Source organism: Bos indicus x Bos taurus, chromosome 4 (assembly GCF_003369695.1).
Source record: "Bos indicus x Bos taurus breed Angus x Brahman F1 hybrid chromosome 4, Bos_hybrid_MaternalHap_v2.0, whole genome shotgun sequence".
NCBI lineage: Eukaryota > Metazoa > Chordata > Mammalia > Artiodactyla > Bovidae > Bos > Bos indicus x Bos taurus.
The window spans coordinates 6013252-6038929 of NC_040079.1; the positions used below are offsets into that span (position 1 = coordinate 6013252).

At 55.8% G+C, this 25678-nt stretch overlaps 2 protein-coding genes across 4 annotated transcripts in view; one reads left to right on the forward strand and one right to left on the reverse strand.

The window, feature by feature from the left end:
- The first annotated feature begins 2703 nt into the window (after positions 1-2703).
- The window catches only part of SMARCD3 (SWI/SNF related, matrix associated, actin dependent regulator of chromatin, subfamily d, member 3), a 33432-nt gene continuing 10457 nt past the window's right edge, over positions 2704-25678 (forward strand). For both annotated transcript variants that reach the window (XM_027538563.1, XM_027538564.1), the window contains exons 1-2: positions 2704-2999; positions 4517-4657. In XM_027538563.1, the coding sequence (XP_027394364.1) occupies positions 4619-4657 (39 nt within the window). In that variant the 5' untranslated portion in view covers positions 2704-2999; positions 4517-4618. The remainder of the gene's footprint in view (positions 3000-4516; positions 4658-25678) is intronic.
- LOC113890987 (translation initiation factor IF-2-like) lies at positions 20375-24365 on the reverse strand. Of its 2 annotated transcripts, XR_003510643.1 has the most exons (3): positions 23394-24365; positions 20895-21615; positions 20375-20413 (listed from the first exon to the last, which is right to left on the reverse strand). XR_003510643.1 is itself a non-coding variant. In XM_027538565.1 (2 exons), exons 1-2 carry the CDS (start codon positions 24279-24281, stop codon positions 21523-21525), a joined length of 981 nt encoding a protein of 326 aa, XP_027394366.1. In that variant the 5' UTR covers positions 24282-24365; the 3' UTR covers positions 20392-21522. The 2 variants fall into 2 exon arrangements, 1 of the variants encoding a protein (XP_027394366.1); XM_027538565.1 differs by having other exon boundaries at positions 20392-21615.

Genomic DNA, 25678 nt, shown 5'->3' on the forward strand with positions numbered 1-25678 from the left:
GATCCAGAACTGGGAATGTGGGGAGGGCAAGGAAACACGTCTTTCTTGCTGCCTAGCAGCATTAATTTTTCTTTTACTTGTGGTAAAAAAAAAAGAAAAGAAAATTTACCATCTTAACTTTTTTAAGTGTAAGGATCTGTGGCATCAAGTACTATCACCTTGCTATTAGACCATCAGCACCACCCATCCACGGGGCTCTTTTCATCCAGCAAGACCAATTCTGTCCCATTAAACCCTAACTGCCCACTCCCTCTCCTCCCAGCCCCAGCACCCTCCGTTCTACTTTCTGTCCCCTCCAGCACTGGGACTGGCCTCTGTGACTGCACTGCGTGAGAGCGAAAGTGAAAGTTGCCCAGTTGTGTCCGACTCTTTACGACCCCACTATACAGTATACAGTCCATGGAATTCTCCAGGCCAGAATACCAGAGTGGGAAGCCTTTCCCTTCTCTAGGTGATCTTTCCAAGCCAGGGATCAAACCCAGGTCTCCCGTATTGCAGGCAGACTCTTTACCAGCTGAGCACAAGAGAAGCCCAAGAATACTGGAGGGGGTAGCCTATCCCTTCTCCAGCGGATCTTCCCTACTCAGGTATTGAACCAGGGTCTCCTACACTGCAGGTAGATTATTTACCAACTGAGCTATCTATTTACATGTATTCATCCCCCATCTGGAGCTTCCCTGGTGGCTCAGATGGTAAAGAATCCACCTGCAATGCTGAAAACCTGGGTTTGATCCCTGGGTCGGGAAGATCCCCTGGAGAAGGAAATGGAAACCCACCCCAGTATTCTTGCCTGGAGAATCCCATGGACAAAGGATCCGGCTACAGTCTATAGGGTTGCAAAGAGTCAGACATAACTGAGTGACTCACACTTTCATTTTTCAACCCCCATATGGCCCAGAGGCGTCTCACACCCCTGCGCCACAGTCTGGTACAGAGCCAGGCCCACAGTAATACCAGCTCCAGGAGGAGATGCAGGACCCCTGAGCGAGATACACAGACAGAAGTTCTCGAATGGGTTCATGGATTCCTGGTCTGATTTTACATAGCAGGTGATCAGAAAATATTAAAAGTCTTACAGAAGATACAGATGATTTTTGTAAGCATTTACTTATTTGTTGAATGGGTAAAATAGTCTAAATTCAAAACCTACAAGTGAAAATAGAGTGGAAAGTAAATGTCCCTCCACTCCAACCTCCAGCCCTCTGGTGACCAGAGGGCACCACTGTGCCCATTTTCTCCTGGATCCTTCTAGAGGACTTGTGATTGTGTATAGTGAAGCACTCACGAGCACATACATCACACATCACACACTTTGGCACACTTTGCCCACCGTTCTGCACACTTTTCTTTTATTCTCTTGTCTCATCTTTGAGATTCTTCTCTATCCTCCTCTATCAGCACACACAGGGTTTCCCTACTGTTTGATAGATTCATTGAGTGGCATATTCATCTTGTCACGTTTACATCCGTCACCTGATTTATTTACTTTGTCACCTGCCAACGAACATTTAGACATCGCCAGTTTCTTGGTATTCAAGCAGCACTACAGTGAACAACCCCAGATTTCACTGACTCATGGCTGAATTTTATATAGTGTGTATCTGTTAATCCCAAACTTAATTTATACCCCCATCCTCTTTGGTAATCCTACATTTGTTTTCTGTGTCTGTGAGTCTATTTCTGTTTTGTAAATAAATTCATTTGTGTCATTTTTTTTTTAGATTACACGTACAAGTGATATGATGTTGTCTTTCTCTGTTGCAGGCAACAGAATCTTATTCAGCCTTAAAAGAGAGAGAATTCTGACACATGCTACAACATGGAAGAACCTTGAGGTCCTATGCTAGTGAGCTGTTAGTCACTTAAGGGCAGCTATTGTAGGATCTCGCTTATGCCAGGCTCTCAAGATAGTCAGGTTCACAGAGATAGAGAGGTGGGCGAGTGAGCAGAGAGGTTCATCTGGGCTTCCAGAGTCCCTGCAGAGAGAGGAGCAGAGCTGGAGGGACCCACATGAGACCTTGGGGCTCCCCTGATAGCTCAGCTGGTAAAGAATCCACTGGCAATGTGGGAGACCTGGGTTCGATCCCAGGGTTGGGAAGATCCCCTGGAGAAGGGAACAGCTACCCACTCCAGTATTCTGGCCTGGAGAATCTGACACATGCAAAGAGTCTGACGTGACTGAGCGACTTTCACTCACTTACTCAGATTGAGACCATGAGTGTGCAAGCAGATAATGGGGTGGGGGATATTGGTCCGAACCTGTCCCAGCACGGGTGTGTGTGTTTGTGGTGTGTGTGGGTGTGTGTGTTGTGTGTGTGGTCTCTGTGTGCCTGGTGTGTGGGGGGTGTGTGTGTGGTGTGTGTGGTGTGTATGTGTGTGGTGAGTGTGTGTGTGGTGTGTATGGGTGTGTGATGTGTGTCTGTGTGTGTGGTATGTGTGCATATGTGTGTGGTGTGTTTGTGTGATGTGTGTCTGCGTGTGTGGTGTGTGTGGTGTGTGGTGCGTGTGGTGTGGTATGTATGTGTATGTGGTGTGTGTGTGTGGGGTGTGTGCGTGTGTGCGTGTGGTGTGGTATGTGTGTGTGTGGTGTGTGTGTATGTGGTGTGTGTGTAATGTGTGTGGGGGTGTGTTTGGTGTGTGTGTGGTGTGGTGTGTGTATGTGTGTGTGTCCTGGAGTGGGTACCGCCTGCGATCACTCGGGATGCTCTGGCGGTCTGGGTAAGCCCGCGGAGGAGCAGGCGCGTCTGCAGACCTCCAGCGCATCCGTGTTCAGCCCGAAGCTCACGACGGGCCTGCGAGCCCGGCGATCACAAGTGCGGATGCACGGGGCGACGCCGTCCGCTCCGATCCCTAACTCATTATTAAGCCGCTCGCTCTTTGCAGACGCTCCCTGCGCCTCCCCCGCTCCGGGCTGCGGCGGCGGCGCAGGCGCCGGGCCGAGCCGAGCGCCGAGCGGGGAGCGAGCGGCCGCGCTCCGGGCCGGGGTCCCGGGGGAGCAGGTGAGCGACCCGCGCCGCGCGGTCCCCGGGCCACCAGAGGAGACGCCGCCGGGCCGCGCTGCGCCGGCGCCCCGGCCTCCCTGTTTGTCGGTGCCCGTTTTGCCTGCGTTGACATCACCCCCCTCCCTTGCCTGGCACCCCTCCTCCCCCACCCCGCCTGCTATCTCCTCTCCTCCCGCCTGCCTGGCATCCCTCGCCCCCCCCCCCCACGTCTGGCATCTCCCCCGCCTCCCCTGGCCTGGCATCTCCCTGTCCCCCCCACCCCCGGCTGGCACCTCCCTTCTTTCCCCTGCCTGGCACCTCCCCTTACCTGGCAGCCGTCTTCTGCTTCTTCCTCCTCCCCTCCTTCTTTCCTGACCGCCCCCCCCCCCTCCTGACTCTCTCCCTCCCCTGCCGGGCACCTCCCCCACTCCCTCTCTTGCACCTCTTCCATGCCTGGCAGACTCCCATCCCTCCCCTCGCATTCTCCCCCCTCCTCACCCCTGCCTGGCATCTTTCCCTCCCCCCCCACCCAGTACCTCCCCATTCTCCCCTGTCTTTCCCCTCTTTCCCTTTGCCTGGCACCCTCCTGCCTGCTACCTTCCTCTCTTCCCCCGTGTCTGGCACCCACACCCCTCCCCATCGCCTGGCACTTCCTCGTGCTGCTCCTGACTGGCACCCTCTGCCTCCTCCCCACTCCCCGCCTGGCACCTGCCCTCTTTCCCCAGCCTGACATCTCCCTTCCTGCCCACTGCCTGCCTGGCACCTTCCCCATCTCCACTTGGCATCCTCTGGCCTGGACACCTGTCCCCCGTTCAGATCGTCCCGCTGTCTCCCACCTTCCCGCAGGTTACCTCCTCCCAGCCCTGGCCTGGTATTGTCTCCCCTCTTGGCATCGTCCCCATCTCATTGCCTCCCCTTCCTCCACACCCTTCCGGCCAACACCACCTACACGTGACCCTCAACTGCTCTCAAGCCCCCCCATACTTACTGAACTGCCCCCCGACACCCCACCATCTGCTCTGGTAGTGACCCTCGCTCCCACCTGTCCTGCTCTCGCGTGGGAGTAAAGCCAGGAAGGCTGTGCGCACAGGCAGGGCTGTGTGAGCTGGGCGGAGTACAGAGCAGGTCAGCTCTACCTACTGGCCACCCCCAGGATTCCCTTGGGATGGGGCCTGAGCTCCAGAAGGCATCCAGCTCCCATCCTGGCTCACGGTCCACCTTTCCGTTCTGCCAAGTCTCCCAGATTGCCCTGCCCTGCCAGGGCCCGGGCTCTGCCTGCATTCTCTGCTCTCATCCTCCCAACTCTGCCAGGAGGACCTGGCCTCCGACAGCTTTCTGCTCTCACACCAGTCCTTCTTGAACCACCCAGCCGGGCTGGCTCCTGCTCAGTGCACCTCCTGCCTTCCTCAGACCGTGCCAGGGAATGCCCCACACGTGGGGCCCCTCTAGCATCTTCCCCCGCCTCCTCGGGCCCACTGTGAGTCTGCTCTGTGCTCAGGGTCTGGGCCGCCCCTCCCACTGCCCTCTTCTTTCAGATCCTCCTCAGAATGGCCCTTGGTGCTGCAGGCACGGTAGGCTCTGGGCACGGGCACCAAGGGGGCACTGGATGAGTCCCCCGCTGCAGGACCCTGCCACCTATGACCGCAGGCCTTCAGCACCCGCCCGCCGTGGTACAGGTAGGCTCTGCCTTCCCCACCAGCCCCGGAGTGGCTGGGCCTCTGCTCACACTCCACGGCCCCCTCTTGGCACTTCCGCCCCCATCTGGCCCCTGGCAGTGCCTCTTCTCATGCCCTGCGAGGGCCGGAGCCTCTGCCCAGACCCTGCTGCCAGCTCCCCCTATCCACAACCCCCGCCCACCCCTACCCCCCATCTTGCTCGGTGTCCCTCACCTCTCGCCGTCCCTGGGCCCTGCCTTGCACGGCCATTGGAGCCAGGGACACGTGAGCCTGAAGCCAAATTTTTGCTTCATGTGAAAATGGTCTGGGGGCTCTGGCTTGTCCCACTTCCTCCTTCTTCCTTCCTCCTGGCTTGTGCCCAGATTTCCACCCCCCAGACACACACCTCCGTGCCCCTCACCTGTGTGTAAGTGCTCACATGCGCCCATAACACCCCACAAACACACACACTTACTGCAGCCAAGGGGAACCTGCTGAGCTGTGGTACAACTTGGGCCCTGGAAACCTACCCCGGACATGCTAGGGCGCACATCTTCAAGCCTTCTGAGCCCCAGGCAGGGCTTTGTTTGGGGCAGGAGGGGTGATGGTGGTACCCTGTTGTTGGGTGTCTGGTGGCGGCTAGTCCTGTGCTGACACGAGGCAGGCCCGGGCTCAGGGGTGCTCTCAGGCCCATTGCACATGAGTTGGATCCTCCTGAGTCTCCTCCCGGCAGCGTGGCAGAGAGGGGGACAGCCTGGCTAGTCCCAGGGCGGTGTCCCTGGTCCAGAAGGAAGCACTGAGGCACTGCATGGAAAGGCTGCCTGCCCCAGAGCCCGGACCATCCATGGGAGGGGGTTGGAGCCCAGTCTGAGCTCTCCCAGTCCAGCCTCACCAGTGGGCATCACCTGGTAACAGATTGGTGCTGTCGGGGGCCCTGGAGGTGTGAGGGCCCGGTCCCTGCCCTCAGGCCGGCAGTCCAGCAGAGGGAGCAGACTTGGCTGGCCGGCCCACAGGAAGTGCCCTAAGTAGCGCGATTTGAAGTAGGCGTTGGAGAACAGGGGGCTTCCCTGGTGGCTCAGCTGGTAAAGAATCTGCCTGCAATGCAGGAGACCTGGGTTCGATCCCTGCATTGGGAAGATCCCCTGGAGAAGGGAAAGGCTACCCACTCTAGTATTCTGGCCTGGAGAATTGTCCATGGGGTCGCAAAGAGTCAGACACTATTGAGCGACTTTCATTTTGGGAGAACAGGAAGGTGGGGCAGACTGGTGATACGAGGGTAGGGGGTGGACCAAGTAAGAGTGCTAGTCTCAGCTTCTCCTCCCTCGGAAGGAGCAGAGGAACTTGCTTTCCTGCCTGGACTGCTCTGAAGTCCAAGGCAGTCCTGCCCCTCTCTGCCCTGCACCCCTCTGGTAGGCTGGGCCCAGGGTGGTATGGGGCAGGGGCAGCCTGGCTGGCCCAGAGATGGAGCAGCACTGGGTGGCAGAGAGGCCGTGACCTGGTGCTGGTCACTGCGGAAACAGGTGCAGCTCATCCAGGCCCCCAGACAAAGGTTGACCCCCTATCCTGCAACCTAACCACCGCCAAGGTTAAGGGCGAATGTGTTCCTTAGTTTGTGGGGTTGGATTGTAAAAGGTGTGAGCTAGTCTACTAAATACATTCTTCCCAGGCAGCTCTGAAGTTCTGGGGCATCTGAAGGTGGAGGCCAGGTCAAATGTGGGGCTGGTTGATGGGAAGTCAGCCGAGTTTCCCAGGTACCCCAGAGTCAGGCCTCCACTTGGTGAATCCTCGTGAATTGCAGTTGCTCTGGGGTGCATTGAGATAATCCCTAAGGGGGTCCCCAGCAGCAGTAGGTGGGTGCCCTGGGCTGTTCCAGGCCTTGCCCAGAGGACCAGAGGAGGTCACCTAGCTGAAGGGGTGGGTGGAGAGGGAGGGGAGGCTTGAGAAGACCCCAGGGGGTCAGGAGGCTCTGGGAGCAGTAAGGGCACCTTAGTAACCCCTCGTCCCCGAGAGGCCCCGGTCATGCATTGAATCAAGGGTTCAGTCTAAGACTCCTGGGGAGTTGGGTACTCTGACCTCCCCACATGATGAAGGTGGTGAGGAGTGAGGTGCTGTGGGGTTTCTGGCGTTACATTTTGGAGTCCCCATTATCATAAAAAAAAAAAAAAAGGGCTTCCTTTGTGGCTCAGCTGGTAAAGAATCTACCTGCAATGCAGGAGACCTGGGTTCAATCCCTGGGTTGGGAAGATCCCCTGGAGAAGGGAAAGGCTACCCACTGGAGAATTCCATGGCAGTCCATGGGATCACAGAGTCGGACACAACTGAACGACTTTCACTTCACTACCATAAAACTGGCCTTCATTCTGCATGTGCAGTTGCAGGCAGGGAGCGGGCTTTGACGCCCGGCGGCTTGGGCACGTGCTGTCATTTGGATGCTGACAGGCCCGTGCCAGCGTCTAGACGGCGCGAGGGGTGGGCAGGCAGGCCAGGCGTGCAACAGCTGGAGCTGTCTTCACCCCAAATGCCCGCAGTGTGATTGCAAGTGAGAGCTGGTTGTCAGTGAGCTGTGAGCGGCAGAAGTAATGAGCTGAGGTGTCACCTGGAGAGGTGTCACCGGGGGACCCAGAGCCACAGACACTCAGGATGAGCACACGGCCCTTGATTTGGGCTGGATTCTGAGCCCTCTTGAATCGCTGCACCAGAGGGTTCAGCTGCTGCTGGGGGACACTCGGCCGAGGGTGACTGGGCAGCCATGGCTGTGTGGGACCTGCTGACCCCCAGTACCTCACAGGCGCCTGTGGGGACATGGTTGAGGGGGGTTTTGTGGGTGGGCAGCCATGGCTGTGTGGGACCTGCAGACCCCCAGTACCTCACAGGGGCCTGTGGGGACATGGTTGAGGGGGACTTTGTGGGGGGACAGCCATGGCTGTGTGGGACCTGCAGACCCCCAGTACCTCACAGGGACCTGTGGGGACATGGCTGAGGGAGACTTTGTGGGGGGCGGCCATGGCTGTGTGGGACATCCTCAGCCTGGCCCACGTCTCGATCTGCTTCCTACGCTGTGAAACCCATTTCTCTGTGACCCGAACTCACTTCCAGGAAATGTGAGAAATCGTCTCAGGAGTCTGTGGCTGTCCATGCCTTTACTGGAATGTAACAAACTTGGATCATCTCCCGTGTCGGCCTTCCTTTCCAGACGGAAGAACATTCTGGGGCTTGGAGTGAGGAGCAGTACGCTGTGAGGGGAGGGCAAGGGAGGAAAGATGCACTCGCAGTACGCTGTGAGGGAGAGGCAGGCAGGAAAGATGCACTCGCCTCGTTCCAAGAGAGCTTGAGGTGGTCTGCAAAGACACACAGAGTGAGGGGCCCGGGGCAGAGGACCGCAGGGCGGGGAGGGGACGCTGCGGCCCAGGGTGAGATGAGTGGGAGGAGGCCCGGTGTCACAGGGCAGTGTTAAGTGTTACACTTATAACAGGGCAAATGTAAGCAGTTACAGTTGCCTGTAAGACAAAAACCTAACCATTTGCCCCCCAAAGACTATGATTTCTGGCCCGGAGACCCCGAGAAGTGTCTCCCGTGAGGTGACGTGAGGGGAATCCTGTGTGACAGTTTTAGCGACATCCTCAACAATTCCACAGCAGTTTCCTCGGGCGCAGCCGAGGGCTGACAGAACATCACGGCCATTTAAGTCCTGCTGACTGTGCTCAATCCAAAGATAAAATTTAGAGCAACTGGAAGGATGCACTGCCTGTTAGTATTTACAACAGTTTCCAATATGTGTCAGGCAGCAGGGAAGTCTATTTAAAATCAGGAATCAAGTACAGAGTCACATTCTTGGGGAAGGGGATTATCCTCATAGGAAAATAAAGACCTGCATCAGTTCATCTGCCTGCAAAGCAGGAGACCCAGGTTCAATTCCTGGGTTGGGAAGATCCCCTGGAGAAGGAAATGGCAACCCACTCCAGTATTCTTACCTGGAGAATCCCATGGATGGAGGACCCTGGTGGGCTACAGTCCGTGGGGTCACAAGAGTTGGACACGACTTAGCGACTAAACCACCACCACCACCAGTATATGTGCCTGACAGGTGAGCCTGGGTACGGGAAGTCCCAGCCACACACCCTTACCCCCAGGTCTTGAACCCTCCGAGGGCTAGACACAGATGCCAGGGATTTAGCAACTATTTGGCAGGGAATGCCGGATTGCATCGTTGAAAGCATCATTCAGGTCTTGACTTAAATACCACTTCTTCAAGGGGCACTCTCTCCCCACCTGAGGTGTAAAGTTCCACCTTCTTATATCTTACGTGTACATGCTAAATCGCTTCAGTCATGTCCGACTCTTTCCGACCCTATGGACTGCAGCCTGCCAGGCTCTTGTTCAGAATAGTGCTGGGGAAAAAAACACAAAACCATGTGTTTTTTTATGGTCATGCAGCTTGGGGGAATCTTAGTTCCCCGACCAAGGGTTGAACCTGGGTCATAGCAGTGAAAAGCGCAGAGTCCTAACCACTGGGCAGCCAGGGAATTCTCACTTTCTTGAATGAATGAGCAGATGAATAAGGCAGTAGGAGAGAGCAGGTGGCCCTGACAGCTGACCCTAAAGAAGCCTGAGATCCCTCTGCACTGTTGACCCCACACTCTCTATGCGCCCACAACCCAAGGGTGGGCCTGCCCGCCTTGACCTGCCAACACCTGAGCCGCTCTGGGGGGCCACACCTGGGGCAGTCCCTCGCAGATAGAACCTGTTCACCGTGATCCAGGAAATCATCCGCTCCTCAGTCGTTTTTGTGCTGAGGGAGGCTCTTCCCGCAACCTTGGTCTTGCCCTTGGAGTTACAGGGGATGGACCCCTTTTCTGCTTCCATGACAGGCCTCCTTAGAGACTGAACTCTGCCCTCTGCTTCCACGACATCTGACAGCCTCCAGCAGCTTGGAGGCAATTCTCCCACAGGCCCTGCATCTGCTCTGGGGAACGTCCAGCTCTGATCTCTTCAGACAGTCCCTACCTGGGGGCCTGTGCCGGCTGCTCGGACCTTGGCGCCCACTGGGAGAGCAGGATGCATAGGCTTCCGGGTCCCCCAAGCCTTCTTAGAGACTGAACTCTGCCCGGTCCCTGCCCCAGCCGACCTGGGCAGAAGCACTTAGCTCTCAGGCTCAGGGTCTGCAGTTAAGACGAGGCTTACTACCTCGTCTAGAAAGGTTCAGGCAATGCTGCAGACCGAGCTCTCTGCTCAAGGCCCGCACACCATGGCTGGCCTCGGCCCCTCATCACCGCTGGGTTAAAACGTGATGCTGGGCGCTGTGCCACCTCCAGGTGTCGTCTGTGGACCCCAGGGCACTGCTATGGTGACTCGTGTCTCCGTAGATTCCAGCCCGCTGTGCTTACTGCCGCGGGTTGTGTTGGAGTCAGGGAGAAGCCCCGGGGGCTTTCCGCACGCCCCCATCCCAATCCCCGCAACCTCCACCCCCCAGCAAGAAGGGCATCTCCGGGCCGGTTCTGAGAACTTAGATGCGGTTACCTTGTGAGCCTCCGCTATCTCTCCAGCAGCATCTGGCCGTCCAGCTGGACGCAGTCTTTAGGAGGCCTGCCTTCTCGGCCTTTCATGACTTTTTTAGCTGGAAAAAAAAAAAGTGTGGTCCTCCGTCTGTCCTGGACTTGCAAACAGATTCCTTCCGGTCTCCGCAGCTGAATCAACAGCGCGGGCCAGGTGGGTGGGCTTGGAGGAGGCGATGCCTGCGCGGGGGAAGGTACTGCCGGTGGGGGCGGCCCGAGTAGAGGGAGGGGAGGCTGACGTCCGCCAGTCTGCGAATCCCACTCCCCGCTGCCCCCACTGGCAGGTGCATCATGTGCTTTTGCTTTTTCTTGCCTGTTTCCCCTCTGAGCCCCAATTTTATCACCCCTCCCCCTATTTTGGTGGCTCAGATGGTAAAGAACCTGCCTGCAATCAGGAGACCCAGGTTCGATCCCTGGGTCGGGGAAAATACCCTCCCCCCCTCCCCGCCCCAGAAGGGAATGGCAACTCACTCCAGTATTCTTGCCTGGAGAATCCCATGGACAGAGGAGCCTGGGGGCGGGCTCCAGTCCTTGGGGTCCTGAACAGTCAGACACGACTGAGCGACTCTTCTTTCGCTTTTTCCTTTACTCCCATTCTACCCAGGCCCATTCCTTCAGGAGAAAACAGTCTTAGAAAATATGCCCCCTGGGGGGTGGACAGACCCCACTTTCTTCGCAGCACCTGAGGCCCAGTGCTGCGACTTCAGGAAGAAAGTCAGGGAAGCAGGCTGGGGTCAGACTAGGACAGCCAGTGTAGACCGAGGGCTTATTGGGGTTTGCAGACTCTCCCGTGGCTTAACTGGTTTATCTTCACCACAACACTGTGAGTTAAATATGATCATCACCACTTTTAAGATGGGAAACTGAGGTACACAGAGGCTAGGGAACGTCCCAGTGGTCAGGGAAGAGTCCCAGCTGAGTTCTGTCTACTGCTTCCTCAGAAGGGCCATGACCCAAACCGCAGCCCCCAAAGGACAAAGCAACCAGCCCTTTATAAGTGACCCCTTTCACCCCAGCTCTGAGGCAGGGGTCAAAGGCTAGTTGTCATGGTCTACAAGATCCACCCTACTTCCCATTGATTGCTGGGTCTCCAGGGACACGGACTTCCCACGTGGCACTACTGGTAAAGAATCCACCTGTAAGGCAGGAGATGCCAGTTCAGATCCCTGGGTGGGGAGGATCCCCTGGAGGAGGAAATGGCAACCCACTCCATACTGTTGCCTGGAGAATCCCATGGACAGAGGAACCTGGTGGGCTACAGTTCATGGGGTCACAGAGTCGGACATGACTTAGCGTGCACACGCATGCATGCCCTAGGGGTGTGAGAGACTCAACCAACCCCTAAAATAGGGAACAGGATGCTGTGGATTGTACAGCTCACACCCCTTCAGAAAGAGAGCCCCTCAACTCCATCTGTGTTGCCAGATTTCCAGTGTTTTAAGAGATTCTGAGAATCTGGCTTTTTATATGAAAGCTTCCCACTTTTAAGGTTTTTTTAAAAGTGTTTTGAGACGTACTATGGGCTGAGTGAAGCCTGTCTGGCTCTCCCAGCTTGCAGCATCCACCTCGAGCTTTCCTTACCCTGTCACCTGTCACCTGTCATCTCTTCTAGCCTTCAGGCCCTGAACCCTACATCGGTGTTTCTCAGGGGGCCCCAGTCTGAGACACACAGCACGAAGGGTTGCTGTCATTTTAGGTGGCCTCCTGTCATCAGTGAATCAGAAACAAAATGCAGAGTCTTGTCAAACACTCAAGGACCCTCTCCCAGGCAGAGAAGCATCATTCATCAGTTCTCAGAGATATGCTGCTTATGGGAAGGGCCGGGGCCTTGGACATGCTCCCTGTCGACTTGTCCATGTTGTAAACCCAGAGCAGGGGATGCTGGGGGAATTCAGGATGCTTGTGACAACCAGCAGGGGTGAGGGAGCAGTCAGATGATGAGCGGAAGAGAATGTTGACCTTGAGATCAGAACATGAGCATTTGAGTCCCTACTGGCGATCTGGCTCTAAGTCAATCATTAACCTGTGTTACTCATCTTTAAAATGGGTATACTAATGGGGCTTCCCTCATAGCTCAGTTGGCAAAGAATCTGCCTGCCATGCAGGAGACCCCGGTTCAATTCTGTGTCAGGAAGATCCCCTGGAGAAGGGGTAGGCTACCCATTCCAGTCTTCTTGGGCTTCCCTTGTGGCTCAGCTGGTAAAGAATCTGCCTGCAATGTGGGAGACCTGGGTTTGATCCCTGGGTTGGGGAGCTCCTCTGGAGAAGGGAAAGGCTACCCACTCCAGTATTCTAGCCTGGAGAATTCCATGGGCTGTATAGTCCATAGGGTCACAAAGAGTCAGAGCACAACTGAGCGGCTTTCACTTTCACTTTTCACTAATAGTAAACCTATTCGTGGATGGCTCAGCAGGTAAAGAATCTGCTGCAATGAAGGAGACCTTGGTTCAATCCCTGGGTCAGGAATATCCCCCGGAGAAAGAAATGGCAACCCACTCCAGTATTCTTGCCTGAAAAATGTCACAGAGGAGCCAGGTGGGCTACAGTCCAATGGGTCACAAAAGCCAGACTTTTAATTTCCTGGGATGTTGAAAGAACCAAATTAAATCAAGAATATTGAATCGTTTTATCAGCTGTTAAGCTCCATAAAGATTCATGTGTTCATTTGGAGGCCAAACAGCTTGACAAAGTTTCTCCCAGTAGCTTGAGTAAGACACACACAGGTGGCCTGAATGCAGTGTGCTAGTGAATATTTACAACTGGCTCTTGACAGGGTGGGAAGGGGGAGCTGAAATCTGATTTGTATCATCTGCTAATTTCTGTGGTATAAATACTCTACCGGAGCTGATTTTAAACTACCAACATGACACTCCAGCACATCACTGGGTATTAGTGTGACTGAGTAACTTTGCTGCCAACTGAGGGCTAAGCCAACAGGGTGTAGATCATTTGGAGAGAGGACTTGTCCTGTGCCTTTTTCAGTACATTCCATAAAGATTTGGATGAAGAGAGACGGTCCCACTCACTGGATTTATGAATGATGCTCAACTGGCAAGGGGGGGGGTAGGTAAATATATTGGATGAAAGAGTCGAGATCCAAAAGCTCTTGAGCTGGAAAAACCACTTAATTCTTACAAGAGGAATATCCTCGAATCCAAAAAGGCAACTTTAGAAGTATGGAATGGGGAGAGATGTTTTGTCACAAAATAGAAAGGGAGTCAAGTTTTTAATTGACAGGAAATTCGGTACAAGGCCAAAGTGGGGCGAGTGTTCACAAGAGAGTGCTGTGTTGTGAACAGTGAGAACTTCATTCAGTCCTCTGTGACTTAGAGGATTTTCACACGTGTCCTCTTGTTTCCATTTTCCTACTCACAATAATGCAGTGAGAGAGGGGAAATGATGCTGAACTCATCTTAGAGACGAAGAGACTGAGGCTAGAGAGCTTGGCCCTTTGTCCTCCCGTCGATAGGCGATGGAATGAAGACTCAGACTCAGGTCTTCCAGCCCCCAGGGCCTGCCCTGTGTTCTGCTCATAAGCACATCACTCTTTTTTTTTTTTTTAACTTTTTATTGGAGTAGAATTGATTTACAATGTTGTGTTAATTTCTGCTGAACAGCAAAGTGATTCAGTTATACATATATACACATCCTTTTTTTTTTTTTTGGCCTCACCACAGGGCTTTCTTACTTGCTGGACCAAGGATTGACCCGGGACCCTCGGCAGTCAGAGGGCGCAGAATCTTAACCAGTAGACTGCCAGGGAACTCCCATCTTTTTCATATACTTTTCTATTATGCTTTATCCCAGGATATTGAATGAAGTGCCCTGTGCTATTCAGTAGGACCTCGTTGTTTATTTAAGCACACTGTTCTGAGCACCCTGTGTTCCGTGGCTTCAGGCAAACCAGAGGCTGTGAGAGGAGCGGCTGGGTTGGGGGGCATGGAGCCCAAGGAATAGTGAGGAGCAGTGTTGAGAGGATAAGTTTGCTAGACCTGCCAAGACCAAGTGCCAGACTGGGCAGCTTTAACAATGGAAATGCATTCTCTCACAGTTTGGAGGCTGGTAGCCCAAGACGTGGGCAGGGCTGGTTCCCTCCAAGAGCTGTGAGAGAAGGCTGGGCTCCAGACCTCTCTCCGTGGCTGGTAGGCCACTGCCTTCCGCCTGTGTCTCCTCACGTTGTCTCTGTGTCTGCCTGTCTCTGTCGTAACCTCCCCAGTTTTATAACACCAGCCATATTGGATTAGGGACACCTTAGTGACCCACCTCATTCTAACTTGGTCACCTTCTTAGAGACCTCATCTCTAAAGATGGCATTCTGAGGTACTGGGGTTAGGTCTCCAGCAAAGGAATTGGGTGGAGGGAGGGGACACCATTTTCCCATAACAGGGGACTTTGAGAGCTGCCTTCAGAAGGTGGTGGTGGTGGTGGTGTAGTCACTCAGTCGTGTCCGACTCTTTGCGACGCCATGGACTGTCCAGCCAGACTCCTCTGTCCATGTGATTCTCCAGGCAAGAATATTGGAGTAGGTAGCCATTCCCTTCTCCAGGGGATCTTCCTGACCCAGGGCTTGAACCCGCATCTCCTACATTGCAGGCAGATTCTTTACCAACTGAGCCATCAGGGAAGCCCCTTCAGAAGGTGGCGTCCTGTCTTATGAGAAGGGAGTTAATGAGTGCTGGGTGGCCAGAACCTCCAGGAGGTGACCTGGGTCACACCCACCACAGGAGGAACCAGGGCCCGGAGGAACAGTTTGACTTGCTGCCACCACGGACTCCCTTGGGCCTCTTGGCTGCCGGACACCAGCTTCGCACCCGGCTCTGTGTGGGAACACGCGGAGGTGGTGGAAGGCCTCCAGCGGTTCTTTTCCACAGATACGTGGGCAGTCTGGTACCCTGTGGGTACTTGGCTCAGCAGTACCCACAGCCCGTCCTCGGGCAGCTCTGCCGTTGCTCAGCCCTGGTGCCCCCACTGTCTCTGCCAGGGTTTGGGTGCAGCTCCCAGAAACTCACAGATTTCATCATCACCCTGGGGCCTGGCTGTGGCTGCTGGTGGCCCTACCACAGTCACCAGGGCCAACGGCCCCAGCAGGCCACAGTCCCTCCGAGGAGGACGCTCTCGGGGGCATTTGCTGATCTTTTCCGCAAGGAAGCCCAGAGCTCTGGGGTGAGGTGCACTGGTCCTCTGCTCCCCCCTCCTCGCGTTGCGGCTTTCACCATCGGGGGCAGGAGCTGCCGTGTGCTTCTCTGTCTTCCATGCTGTCCATGCCTTCAGCCCCGTCCGTTCCCACTCAGTCCTCAAACTCAGAGTCCTGGGGGGCCGAGGCTGTGTCCAGTGTGTGAATCAACGGTACCACGTACAAGACGTCACATAGTGGGGGCTCACTGGACACAGGAAGGGGCCAGCAGCAGGGGTCAGGGGTCAGGGGCATGGTGGGAGGCCCCGCGTGTCCTTCAGATGCCTCCATCAGCAGCTCCCAAACCTCAGCTTCCCTGGACCCAAGGGTTTCCTTCCAGTTGATTCACTACTCGTGGTGGCTTCTCAGCGTCTTCCTTTCCCTCCTTCCCTGCAGCCCCTCCCACCCTGTGTACTCATGGTCATTCTCCAGTCAAAGAAGCTTCCAGTGGTTTGGGTAGAACCCAGACTCCCCTGTGGCTCCCTGGCCACTGTGAATAATTGCCTGGCCGACCCCTCACGGCTACCCTCCTGTGGGACTCCTGATGGCCCGCAGCTGAGGGCTCTGAGGGCTCCTGTCTTCAGCAGTTCCCTAGCTGGGGGGTGGTCGGCAGCAGGACCCAGGGGTCAGGCAGGGGCCGAGCCCACAAGGTCCGGCAGGCTTAGCATCAGAAGCTAGTAATAGCAGGCACTTCATTAACAGTTCACTCTGCGCCAGATGCTGTGCTGGTCTGCCCACGTATACGACATCGTTTTAATCCTCACATCCACCATGAGTTAGGTGATGGGCTCCATGTCTTGCCGATGGGGAAAATGAGGCTCAGACTGGTCAAGTGACTTGTACTTATTTATGGTCATGCAGGGGCTGAGCCAGGCATGAACCCAAGACTGTCTGATTCTAGAGTTGTGATTCTCAACCCTGGGCAGTTTCACCCTCTAGGGACAAAGGACCTCTAGAGGTGGGGAGAGGAGCGTACTGGTAGAATTTATTGGATAGAGGCCAGGGATGCTCCTAAGATCATACAATACACGACGGCCCCACAGGAAAGCATTGTGTGTGTGTCAGTTGCTCAGTCATGTCCAACTCTGTGACCTCGTGGACTGCAGCTCACCAGGCTCCTCTGTCCATGGGATTCTCAAGACAAGAACACTGGAGTGAGTAGCCATTCCCTTCTCCATGGGATCTTCCTCACCCAGGGCTCGAGCCTGCATTGCCTGCATTGCAGGTAGATTCTTTACCATCTGAGTCACCAGGGAAGCCCACAGTAAAGCATTATCCAGCCCCTAAATGTCCACAGTTGCCACAGGTGAGAAGCCCCATTCTTGAGTCCAAGCTCGGAGCCATCACACTGAGGAGCTTGCAGAGACCTCCCCCAGGGCAGTAGGTTCAAGGCCTTTGGGAGGACAGGACCCCAGAAGAGATGGAGCAATGGGCAGGGCAGTAAGGCCCTGTGGTCACAGCTCTGGCCCAGGACAGAGTGGCTTGCAAGTGGGCCCAGGCAAGTGCCCAGATCTGGGATAAGGGCATGGGTCAGGGCAGGCCAAGGGGCTACCTGGAGGGGATTCACTATACAGGTGCAGGGTGAGGGCACCCGCTGGCCTGTTACACAGGTTTGCGGAAACCAGGAGTGATCCCCCAATCAGGTCCAGGCCCTGAGACCACCCACTCTGTCTCCCCCTGCCTGCCCCGTTGTGGGGCTTCATGAGCAGCTGTTCGAGCCCCAGAGACGTCTGGGGTGTGCTGTGTGGGGACATGGGAGGGGCCTGGCCTGGCTTTGACCATGACATCCTTGATTCCCAGACCATTGTCTCTCAATCCCACATACTTTTGCCTGGTTCCCCAAGAAACCTCGGGCCCTCTGCACACGGATAGAGACTTCTGCCTTTTGCTCGGATCATTTCTCCTACCTTCTTAGACCAGATCGGACCCTGTGAGTTCTCCACACCCATGACCGTCGAGTGGTATCAGGAAGGCAGGACGAGGTGGCACTGGGGCTGCCCACAGCCTGTGGGCAGGTAACCACGTGCTCCCAAAGGAAGCACCTGGGGTGATTCCTGGAGGACAGGGAGCCATCCCAACATGGTAGACCATGTGCGTGGGTACCAGCCAGGAGTTCTGTGGATGCACACGTATGCATCCATCTGTCCAGCCAGGAGAAGCCCCTGAAGGGCCCACTGATCCACCCACAGGAGCGAGGAGCCAGGGGCTTGTTCAGAGTTTAACTAGGATTCATTTTTTTGGCTAAAAGGTAATTCATACACAGGAACTAACACAACTTCCTCCAACACATTGACATGAATTTTAGACACCTTGATGGCAAGTTTTCTGGAATTTATATTCCCAATGTTTGAAACATTCTGCTTGAGATTTTTGGAGAGTGAGTTTTAAAAGATAATTGAGGGTAATTCAGCTTAAATGTGCACGCCTCCGGGGATCTTGATTTCCTTCTTTAAAAAACAGGTGTTTGGGGAAGGTGGAGGAGTGTGTGTGTGTGTGTGTGTCCCCAGCAGGAAGGCTCTCCATGAAGGGACACCAGAGAGGCAGATTGAGGTGAAGGAGAGAAGCCAGGGAGGGACCTTGACGTTGGGAGACCCGCTCTGCAGTCCCAGCCCTAGAACAGCATAGCGGCTTTGGGCAGGTCATATACCTTCTTAGTGCCTCCTTTTCCTCATCTCTAGAAAGGGAATCCCAGCCCCCACAGGACAGTTAGACCTTTCAGTTAGACCAGTTAATGAAAGTGCTTGAGCTGATGTTGTTGCTGTTAATCTTGCTAACCTCAAGCACAGATTGTAACATCGCCCAGCGTTTGGAAACACGCTGGAAATCTTGAGTAGACTTGGAGTGGGTTCTCATTACTCACACCTTTGAGATATTGGGGCTTCCCTGGTGGCTCAGTCAGTAAAGAATCTGCCTGCAATGCAGGAGACCTGGGTTCGATCCCTGGGTTGGGAAGATCCCCTAGAGAAGGGAATGGCTACCCACTCCAGTATTCTTGCCTGAAGAATTCCATGGAGCCTGGTGGGCTACAGTCCATGGGGTCGCAAGAGTCGGACACGATTGAGCGCCTAATACCTGAGATATTGGAGTCTCTGCCATGTGCCAGATCCTTGGGATTTATCCACACACAGGACATCAAGATCCTGGTTTTTGCGGAGCTTACATTCTAAGGGGGGAAAGAGAAGAGAAAGGCTAATGTACTAAATAAGTAGATGATACAGGACAAAGAAAGGTGTTCAGGACTTCGGAAAGAAACCCAGGAGGATGAAAGAAGAATGTGCAGGGGGGAGGGAGAGGGGGAGGGAGGCTTCTAACAGGGTGGACAGAAGTGTCCCATTGAGAAGGGGACATTAGAACAAGCACTTTAGAGAGGCGACAGTGTTAGCTGGAGGAAGCATGTTCCCGGCAGAGGGAACAGCAGGCTCCAAGGAGCGGAGAGAAGAGGGAGGCGGTGCAGGAGAAGGACACAGAGGGAGCCGGGAGGGGTGATGGGACTGGGTCCTGGGAGCCCCAGGACTCAGCCCTCACTGGCAATGAGATGGGGGGAGTTTGTGGGGGCAGAAGTGATGGCATCTGACTCCCTTTGCTAAAGGACCCCTCTGGTTGTGTGCTGAGAGTAGACCACTGGGGTCCAGGTTGGAAGCCAGCTTATTCACTGCTCATGGGTTGGAGTGGGCTGGGAGCCGTGGAGATGCGAGAAGCACTGGGTTCTGGATGCAGAGCCAACAAGACTTCCTTTGGATTGGATGTGGGGTGGGAGAAAAAGACAGGATTCCAGGATGTGCCCAGCTTGCCGAAGCAGTGGAAAGCAGTGGGAAGCAGGGTGAGGAGGGCGAGCAGCGAGCTGTGTTTGAGGTGCGAGAGCGGGGGTTTTGTTGTGGGCGAATCTATTCAAGATCCAGGTGGAACTGATAGTGTGTGAGTAGACACTACGTGAGTCTAAGGGCTGGGAGAGAAAATGGGCTGGAGGAAAACTTGGAGAGTTGTCAACATAGAGAAGGTATTTACAACTCTGAGACTGGGTGGTGGATGAGATCTCCAAGGAATGATTGTGGAGCAGGGAACAGGAACATGGTGCGGGGCTGAAGCATTGGAGCCACGGCCCAGAGCGTTCCAGACGGGGGACAGCAGCTCATATGCAGGGGGATGGCCGGGTTTAGGTGGGAGCACAGAGAACTCAGCTGCAGGAACCAGGGGAGCGGTTGCCGGGAGGTGGGAGGATAAGGTGGGATCTCTGGAAGTTCTTCAGAAGCTTCTCTTTTCTCCGGGAAGGGAGAAGCAAGGGCATCAGCTGGGAGAGAGGAGGAGGTTGGAGGAGAAAGAAGATGTGGAAAACTCACATAGGAGACTGAGAGCGGGGAAGGACCTGATGGTTTAGAGAAGGAGGGGGCCGGTGGGCAAGATGAGGCCAGCTGAAGTCCAAGCTCCAGAAAAGACAGTGGGGCCAGGTCGTTGCAGTGGCGTGTCTTCTCCAGCCACATCAGGTCCTGGAGTGCAGGGGAGGGGTTGATAAAGCCGGTTTAACTCTTAAATAAGCGCGCCAAGAGTATGTGCAAGGGAAGTAAAAGTGGTAAAGTTTACATTATGTATGTTTTTTGTTGTTCAGTTGCTAAGTCATGTCGGACTCTGGGACCCCTTGGACTGCAGCATGCCAGGCTTCCCTGTCCTTCACCATCTCCTGGAATTCGCTCAATCTCGTGTCCACTGAGTTGGTGATGCCATCCAACCGTCTCATCCTCTGTCACCCTCTTTCTCCTCCTACCCTCAATCTGGGTTAGGGTTAGGGTTAGGGTTAGGGTCTTTTCCAATGAGTCAGCATCAAGGTCTTTTCCAATGAGTCAGCTCTTTGCATCAGATGGCCAGAGTACTGGAGCTTCAGCTTCAGCATCAGTCCTTCCAATGAATATTCAGGGTGGATTTCCTTTCGGATGGACTGGTTGGATCTCCTTGCTGTCCAAGGGACTCTCAAGAGTCTTCTCCAACACCGCAGTTCAAAAGCATCAATTCTTGGGCGCTCGGCCTTTATGGTCCAACTCTCACATCTGTACATGATTACTGGAAAAACCATAGAGGTATGTTTTACCATAACTAAAAATAAGAAAGAGTAAGTGTAAGAAGGTGTGTTTGTGGTGAGGGGTGCAGGTCAGAGAAACGGACCAGCAGTTCCAGTGGCATCACAGACTTTGGATGTCAGGGAGCTGGACAGGGAGATGGTGGTCAGAGAGTGGGGTGTAAGGCTGAGATTGGTGGTGGGGCTGGAATGACAAGGATGCAAGAGGTGAAGCTGGCATGAGTGACTGAGGGAGGGCAGAGAATCGCGGGAGGAGAGGCAGCCCAGGAACCCAGAGCCCTGACGTGTGGGAGGGACTGTCCATGAGGACCTGGGAAAGCAGCAGGAAGAGGTCAGGGGTGACAGAGGGAATGGCTGTGAGCCAGGAGCTAGGATGCTCCAGAAAAGAAGGCGCCATGGAGGTAAAATGCAAAGCCAGGGGTCTGGAAGCAGCAGCAGCGAGGGGCAAGGAGGGTCCTAACCCACCTGGAGGCCAGTGGCAAGGCGGACTCTGTGAATACCACTGCCTTGCACAGAAGATTTCAGGGGGAGTGGTTACTCAGTGGTTTCTGCCGCAAGAAGGCAAAACGGATGTTCACAGAAATGGCTGAGTGTATTGGACACTTTCCTATGACAGCCCACATGGAGAAGAACTTGGGTTGGGAGATGGCTGCGGAAGAGGGGTGCACAGAGCCTTGTGGGGCCCAGGGTACAGGAGTTGAGGGGAGTCTGGGCCTTTCGATGACTCCGGACACAGTGGGCACACAAAAGGCATTATGGCAGGAAGGCAGCCCCCAACCCTGGCCCAGGGGACACCAGGGCAGAATGGCACCTTAGTGTTAAGAGGAGAGGGGGCCCTTTCAGACCCTGTGAGCAGGGCTCACCCTTCCCTCCTAAAGGAGTTACAGAGGTCTGGAGACCTAGCCTTGGGTGGGTCCCCTGGACATTTTATCTGTACATTCCACTGCCTGCTACCACTTGGCTTAATTTCCCAAAAAATCCTTTAAGGAAGTAAGGATGATTTTTTTTTTTTTTTGGTATCAGTTTTCTTGACTGAGGTGACATTTCCGGCCTCAGAATGCAGTGGTTCGCAGGACTCCGTCCAACCCCCTGGTCAGAGCCCTGTAGCAGAGCTTAACCTCCTGGGGTGAGGGCTGGGGTGCTGGCCACCAGCACCTTCTCCTGGTGTCAAACAGGTGTCAAACAGCTGTGGGACAAACAGGAGAGGAAATCAGTAGTGCTGGATGGGGCCCCTGTCCGCCAAGAAAGAAGACGGCCGGGGTGCCAGCAGGGCAGAGTGCTGGCTGCAGCCCCTCGGGGGTGTGAGAGGGTCTCCCCAGGCTTTGTAGCGAGGTAGGCACCTACACCCCCACTCCCCAAGAAAGAGAGGGAGAAGCCCCCTTCTGCTTGGAGCCCTCTTGCTTTTGCCACTGAATCTACCCAAACAGACGGGTGCTGGAAGATGAGTAGGGAGCAAGGATGGCTCTGTGGGACACCTACCTGCCTGCCGCTCCCCCACTCTGGCAGAGCTATGCCCTGGGTTGTGCCCTGAGGCTGTGGGAGCCATCTGGGGCAGTGATAGCACCCCTCGGCGTCCTGGAGAAACACCACCCCACAGACCCACCTATCCTCTCAGAATGGGTCCAGGCCAGTGTGGCTTGCTTTTTGCTACAGGAAGTGGAAGTGTTAGTTGCTTGGTTGTGTCTGACTCTTTGCGACCCCACGGACCATAGCCCCACCAGGCTTCTCTGTCCATGGGATTTCCCAGGCAAGAATACTGGAGTGGGTGGCCATTCCCTTCTCCAGGGGATCTTCCTCACCCAGGGATCGAACCCTCATCTCCTGCATAGCAGGCAGATTCTTTACCGTTCTGAGCCACCAGAGAAGCCCGACCTGATTAATGGTGGCCCTGAGGGGAGTGAGGGAACACGCTGTGAATCCCAGGTGGGCCTTCCGTCTGAGCCCCAGAGGTCCAGGGAACAGGGAAGTACAGTGACTTGCCCAAGGTCACATGACGGTCTTGGCACCCTACTTTTTTTTTTTTTTTTGCTTCTTTCTATCATATTTGTGTCTCTTGTGTTTGCAAAACTGACACAGAAAGACAAAGTCCCACGGAGACGGACAGCCCCTTTGGAGAGCAGCAGAGCAGGTCTTGGGCCCAGAAACATCCTCGAAGGAGGAGGGACGCTACTCTGGCCTCAGAAGGGCTTGGGGGGAGTAGCTAGGACGAGGGGGAGGACTGTGCCTGCCATGCCCCTGGTCTGGTCTACCAAGGTCCTGCCTGCTGGCTGGAGGAAGCCCCTCACCAGAGGTGGGGCGTAGGGTGCAGACTCCTCTTGGCCCAGCCCTGGGGACTGGGCCAGAACCTGAGGTCTAGCCAAGGTTTCCTGGGGGCCTGGGGCTTGGGCTAGGCAGGTCAGCTGGATCAGAGCTGCCTCTCGGCCCCTCTGGCATGCCCTGGCGTTTAGTGACCAGCGGAGAAAGTGGAAGCTGGGTTTAGGGGTGGGCCAGAACACAGAAAATCAGGGGTTCTCAGCCTGATCCAGTGGTCTCACTTCATTCCCTCTCAATCTCTCTCACACGCACACGCACACACAGTCTGTGGGGGTAATTTCATGGACCTAAGGAGACCTTCATTGCTGGGGATACGGGGACGCGGGCGGTGGAACGCGGTCTCCCCCTCCAGCCTGGCTTCCTTTGTTCCTCCTTCGCCGTCCTCCCTTCCCGATCGGCTTCCCTCCTCTCCTAGCCTCCTTCTTTCCATTCTGCCCCTCCTCCCCGTCCTGCCCCCTCCGCCCCACCCCCAGCCGTGTGCCCGCCGCGGGGACCCCCGCGGAAGGCGGGAGGGTGGGACCCTCCGGGCGCCCCGGCCCAGCCTTGGTGGCCATCCTCCCGCCGGGAAAGAGTTAAAAGTCTCTCGGCTGCATACCCCCGCCCCCCCCACCGCCGCCGCCTTTGAGTCCCGCAGCTAGGCCCTGGGCTGACCTTCACCGCGAGGGAGGCGGCAGTGCGCATGCCCGGGCCGGCTCCCGCCGCTGCCCGGTTCCCCGGGCGGGCGAGGGCGAGGGAGGGCCGCCGCGGGCCGGGCCGTGCCCACCCCCACACACCCCCAGCGCCGGCCGCCCCCGGCTCGGGCACCGTGGAGAGGGGGGAGGCTGCCGAGCCCGTCCCGGCGGTCGCGGCGCATCTCTCTGCGCGCGCGGGGAGAGGCGCTTTGCCATTTGGTGCTGGTGGTGCTTCGGCAAGGGAAGGAGAGATGGGGGGACGGCAGGGGGGACTCCGGCTCCGGGCGGACACGCGCGCGGCCTGCCCGGAGCGCGGCCTGGGCCCATCGGCCGTGTCGAGCTGGGAAGGAGGGCACCCTGCCCGCTGAAACCGGGGCCCTCCTGCCCACCCGGGGCGGGAAGCAGGAGCCAGCAGGCGGCGTGGCTCTTGCTGAGCGCCCTTCTGGGGCTGAGCCCTGAGGATCCTGGCCTTTGTGAGATGGGAGTCCTGGCCCCGGGACACCCACACTGGCGCCCCTGCTTTCTGGTCTGAAGGCAGCCCCCGCCCCGGGGGTGGGGGCATACCTGGGGTCGCCCCTGTAAAAGCAGTCTGCTGGTGAGGGCCTTGTGAGTGGGCAGATCGTGATTGAGTTGTGCCTGTGGGTGCAAATTCACGTGACTCCTTGTTCCTCTGGCCTTTGCATTGGTGCTTGCGCCCTGGGGGACACATATGCACTATGTATCTGCTGTCTCTGTGTCGGTAAGGATGCCTTCCAGAGAGAGGCTGCAGAGCGAGGCCCTGGGCCTGGGGTGGCCCAGGAAGGTGTTGTCTGTCGACTTGAGTGACCCTCCCCTCAGTACCACCAGATCCCTTCCTTGGCCTGACCATCTCCTTCAGTCTTGCCCACCACCAAGACCAGCCCCTCACAAATGCCAAGTGTGCCCACTGGCCCCATCTACCTCCTGTGCTGTCTTCTTTCTCCCAAAGGCCTCCCCAAGAGTTGAGAGCTCCAAGCTTTACACAAAGCTAGAGGTGTCTGCCCTTGTCCCTGTCCCCCAGGGGGACATGTCCCTGCTAGAAGCACCCACCAGGAGGTGGGGTGCCCTTGATGACTCACATCTTCAGGTAAGAGGCAGAGGGTGAGCTCTGTCCAGTGGCCCACTGAGCTCTGGGTGGTTGCAAGTGTTAGTAGGCATTGGTCAGGTCTAGTCCCTGTGTGCAGGCACGGGGGGGGACAATGGACCTGAAAACCAGCCCCAGACTTCATGGGGCTGCAGCCCATTTGGAAAACTCTACATAACACACATGAAACTCAGGCACATGAGACATTAGTCAGCAGCAAAGTGCCATTTCATGGCCAGGGTAGATGGTAATGGGCATTCACAGAATAGAAAGATCTGTGCACGGAAGTGGAACCAAGGAAAGCTTCCTGGAGGAGGTGGGGCTCCAGACGGGCTTTAAGGTATGAATGTGATTGGGACAAGTAGAGAAGCATTTTCAGGGATTCCAGGCAAAAGAATAGCAGGAGCAGAGGCTTGGAGATGGGAATGAGCGAGGGGTTTTGGAAGTTAGACAGACTGGAGAGATTACCTCCCCAGGTTACCAGCAGCCACCTTCGTGGCCAGTGGCAAACAACCACCCGTTCCCACCCATCAGGACCCATTATCTGTGAGTGTGGGTGTGGGGGAAGCCTGGGTAGAGGTGTGGTAGGAAGGGGCTCTCTAGGTCCCTGGTAAGGTAGAGGAGGAGCTGCATGGACCACCTGCCTTCTCTAGCCCTTCAGGGGATTGGCTGTGGGCACTGAAATGGACAGTGACAGCCAGAAGCACAACGGGGCCAAGGAAATCAGGCTGCAGGCAAAAAAAGACTCCCTAGGCAGAGCCACTCCCTGGGTTCTTGGTCCCGACCTCTGACGGCTTTCTAAAGTGTTGAGGGTCAGGCTGGGTCTTCAGGATCTAACCTCAAATAAAAAAGTGTACGCTGGGTCTTCAGGATCTAACCTCGAATAAAAATTTCCAGCAAATTCCCAGGGCCCTGCCCCGCCCTCACCTGGGTACGGACAATGCAGCCCTTGGAGGCATAAACTTGACCCCTTCTGGTCCCAAAGCCCCTGGGGCGCTTCCTCCCGGAGGCGGGGAGAAGGGTGTGGCCTCTGGGGCGTGGGCGGGGCCAGGGCTCCCAGCCTGGGGACTCGCAGGGTTTGCCCCTCCTGTTTCCTGTCCCTCCTTCACCCCAGCTCCCTCCATACCACCCCTTCTGGGGCTCCCTCACGGCTCCACCCCTAC

Excerpts from the sequence above, each read along its gene's own strand:
- LOC113890987 (XM_027538565.1), bottom strand. The coding sequence starts at position 24,281 with ATGGTCAGGCCAAGGAAGGGATCTGGTGGTACTGAGGGGAGGGTCACT. Across the intron at positions 21,616-23,393 it reads CCGCCTCCCTCGCGGTGAAG|CTGTTTGACACCTGTTTGAC; the intron begins GTCAGCCCAGGG and ends TTTGTCCCACAG.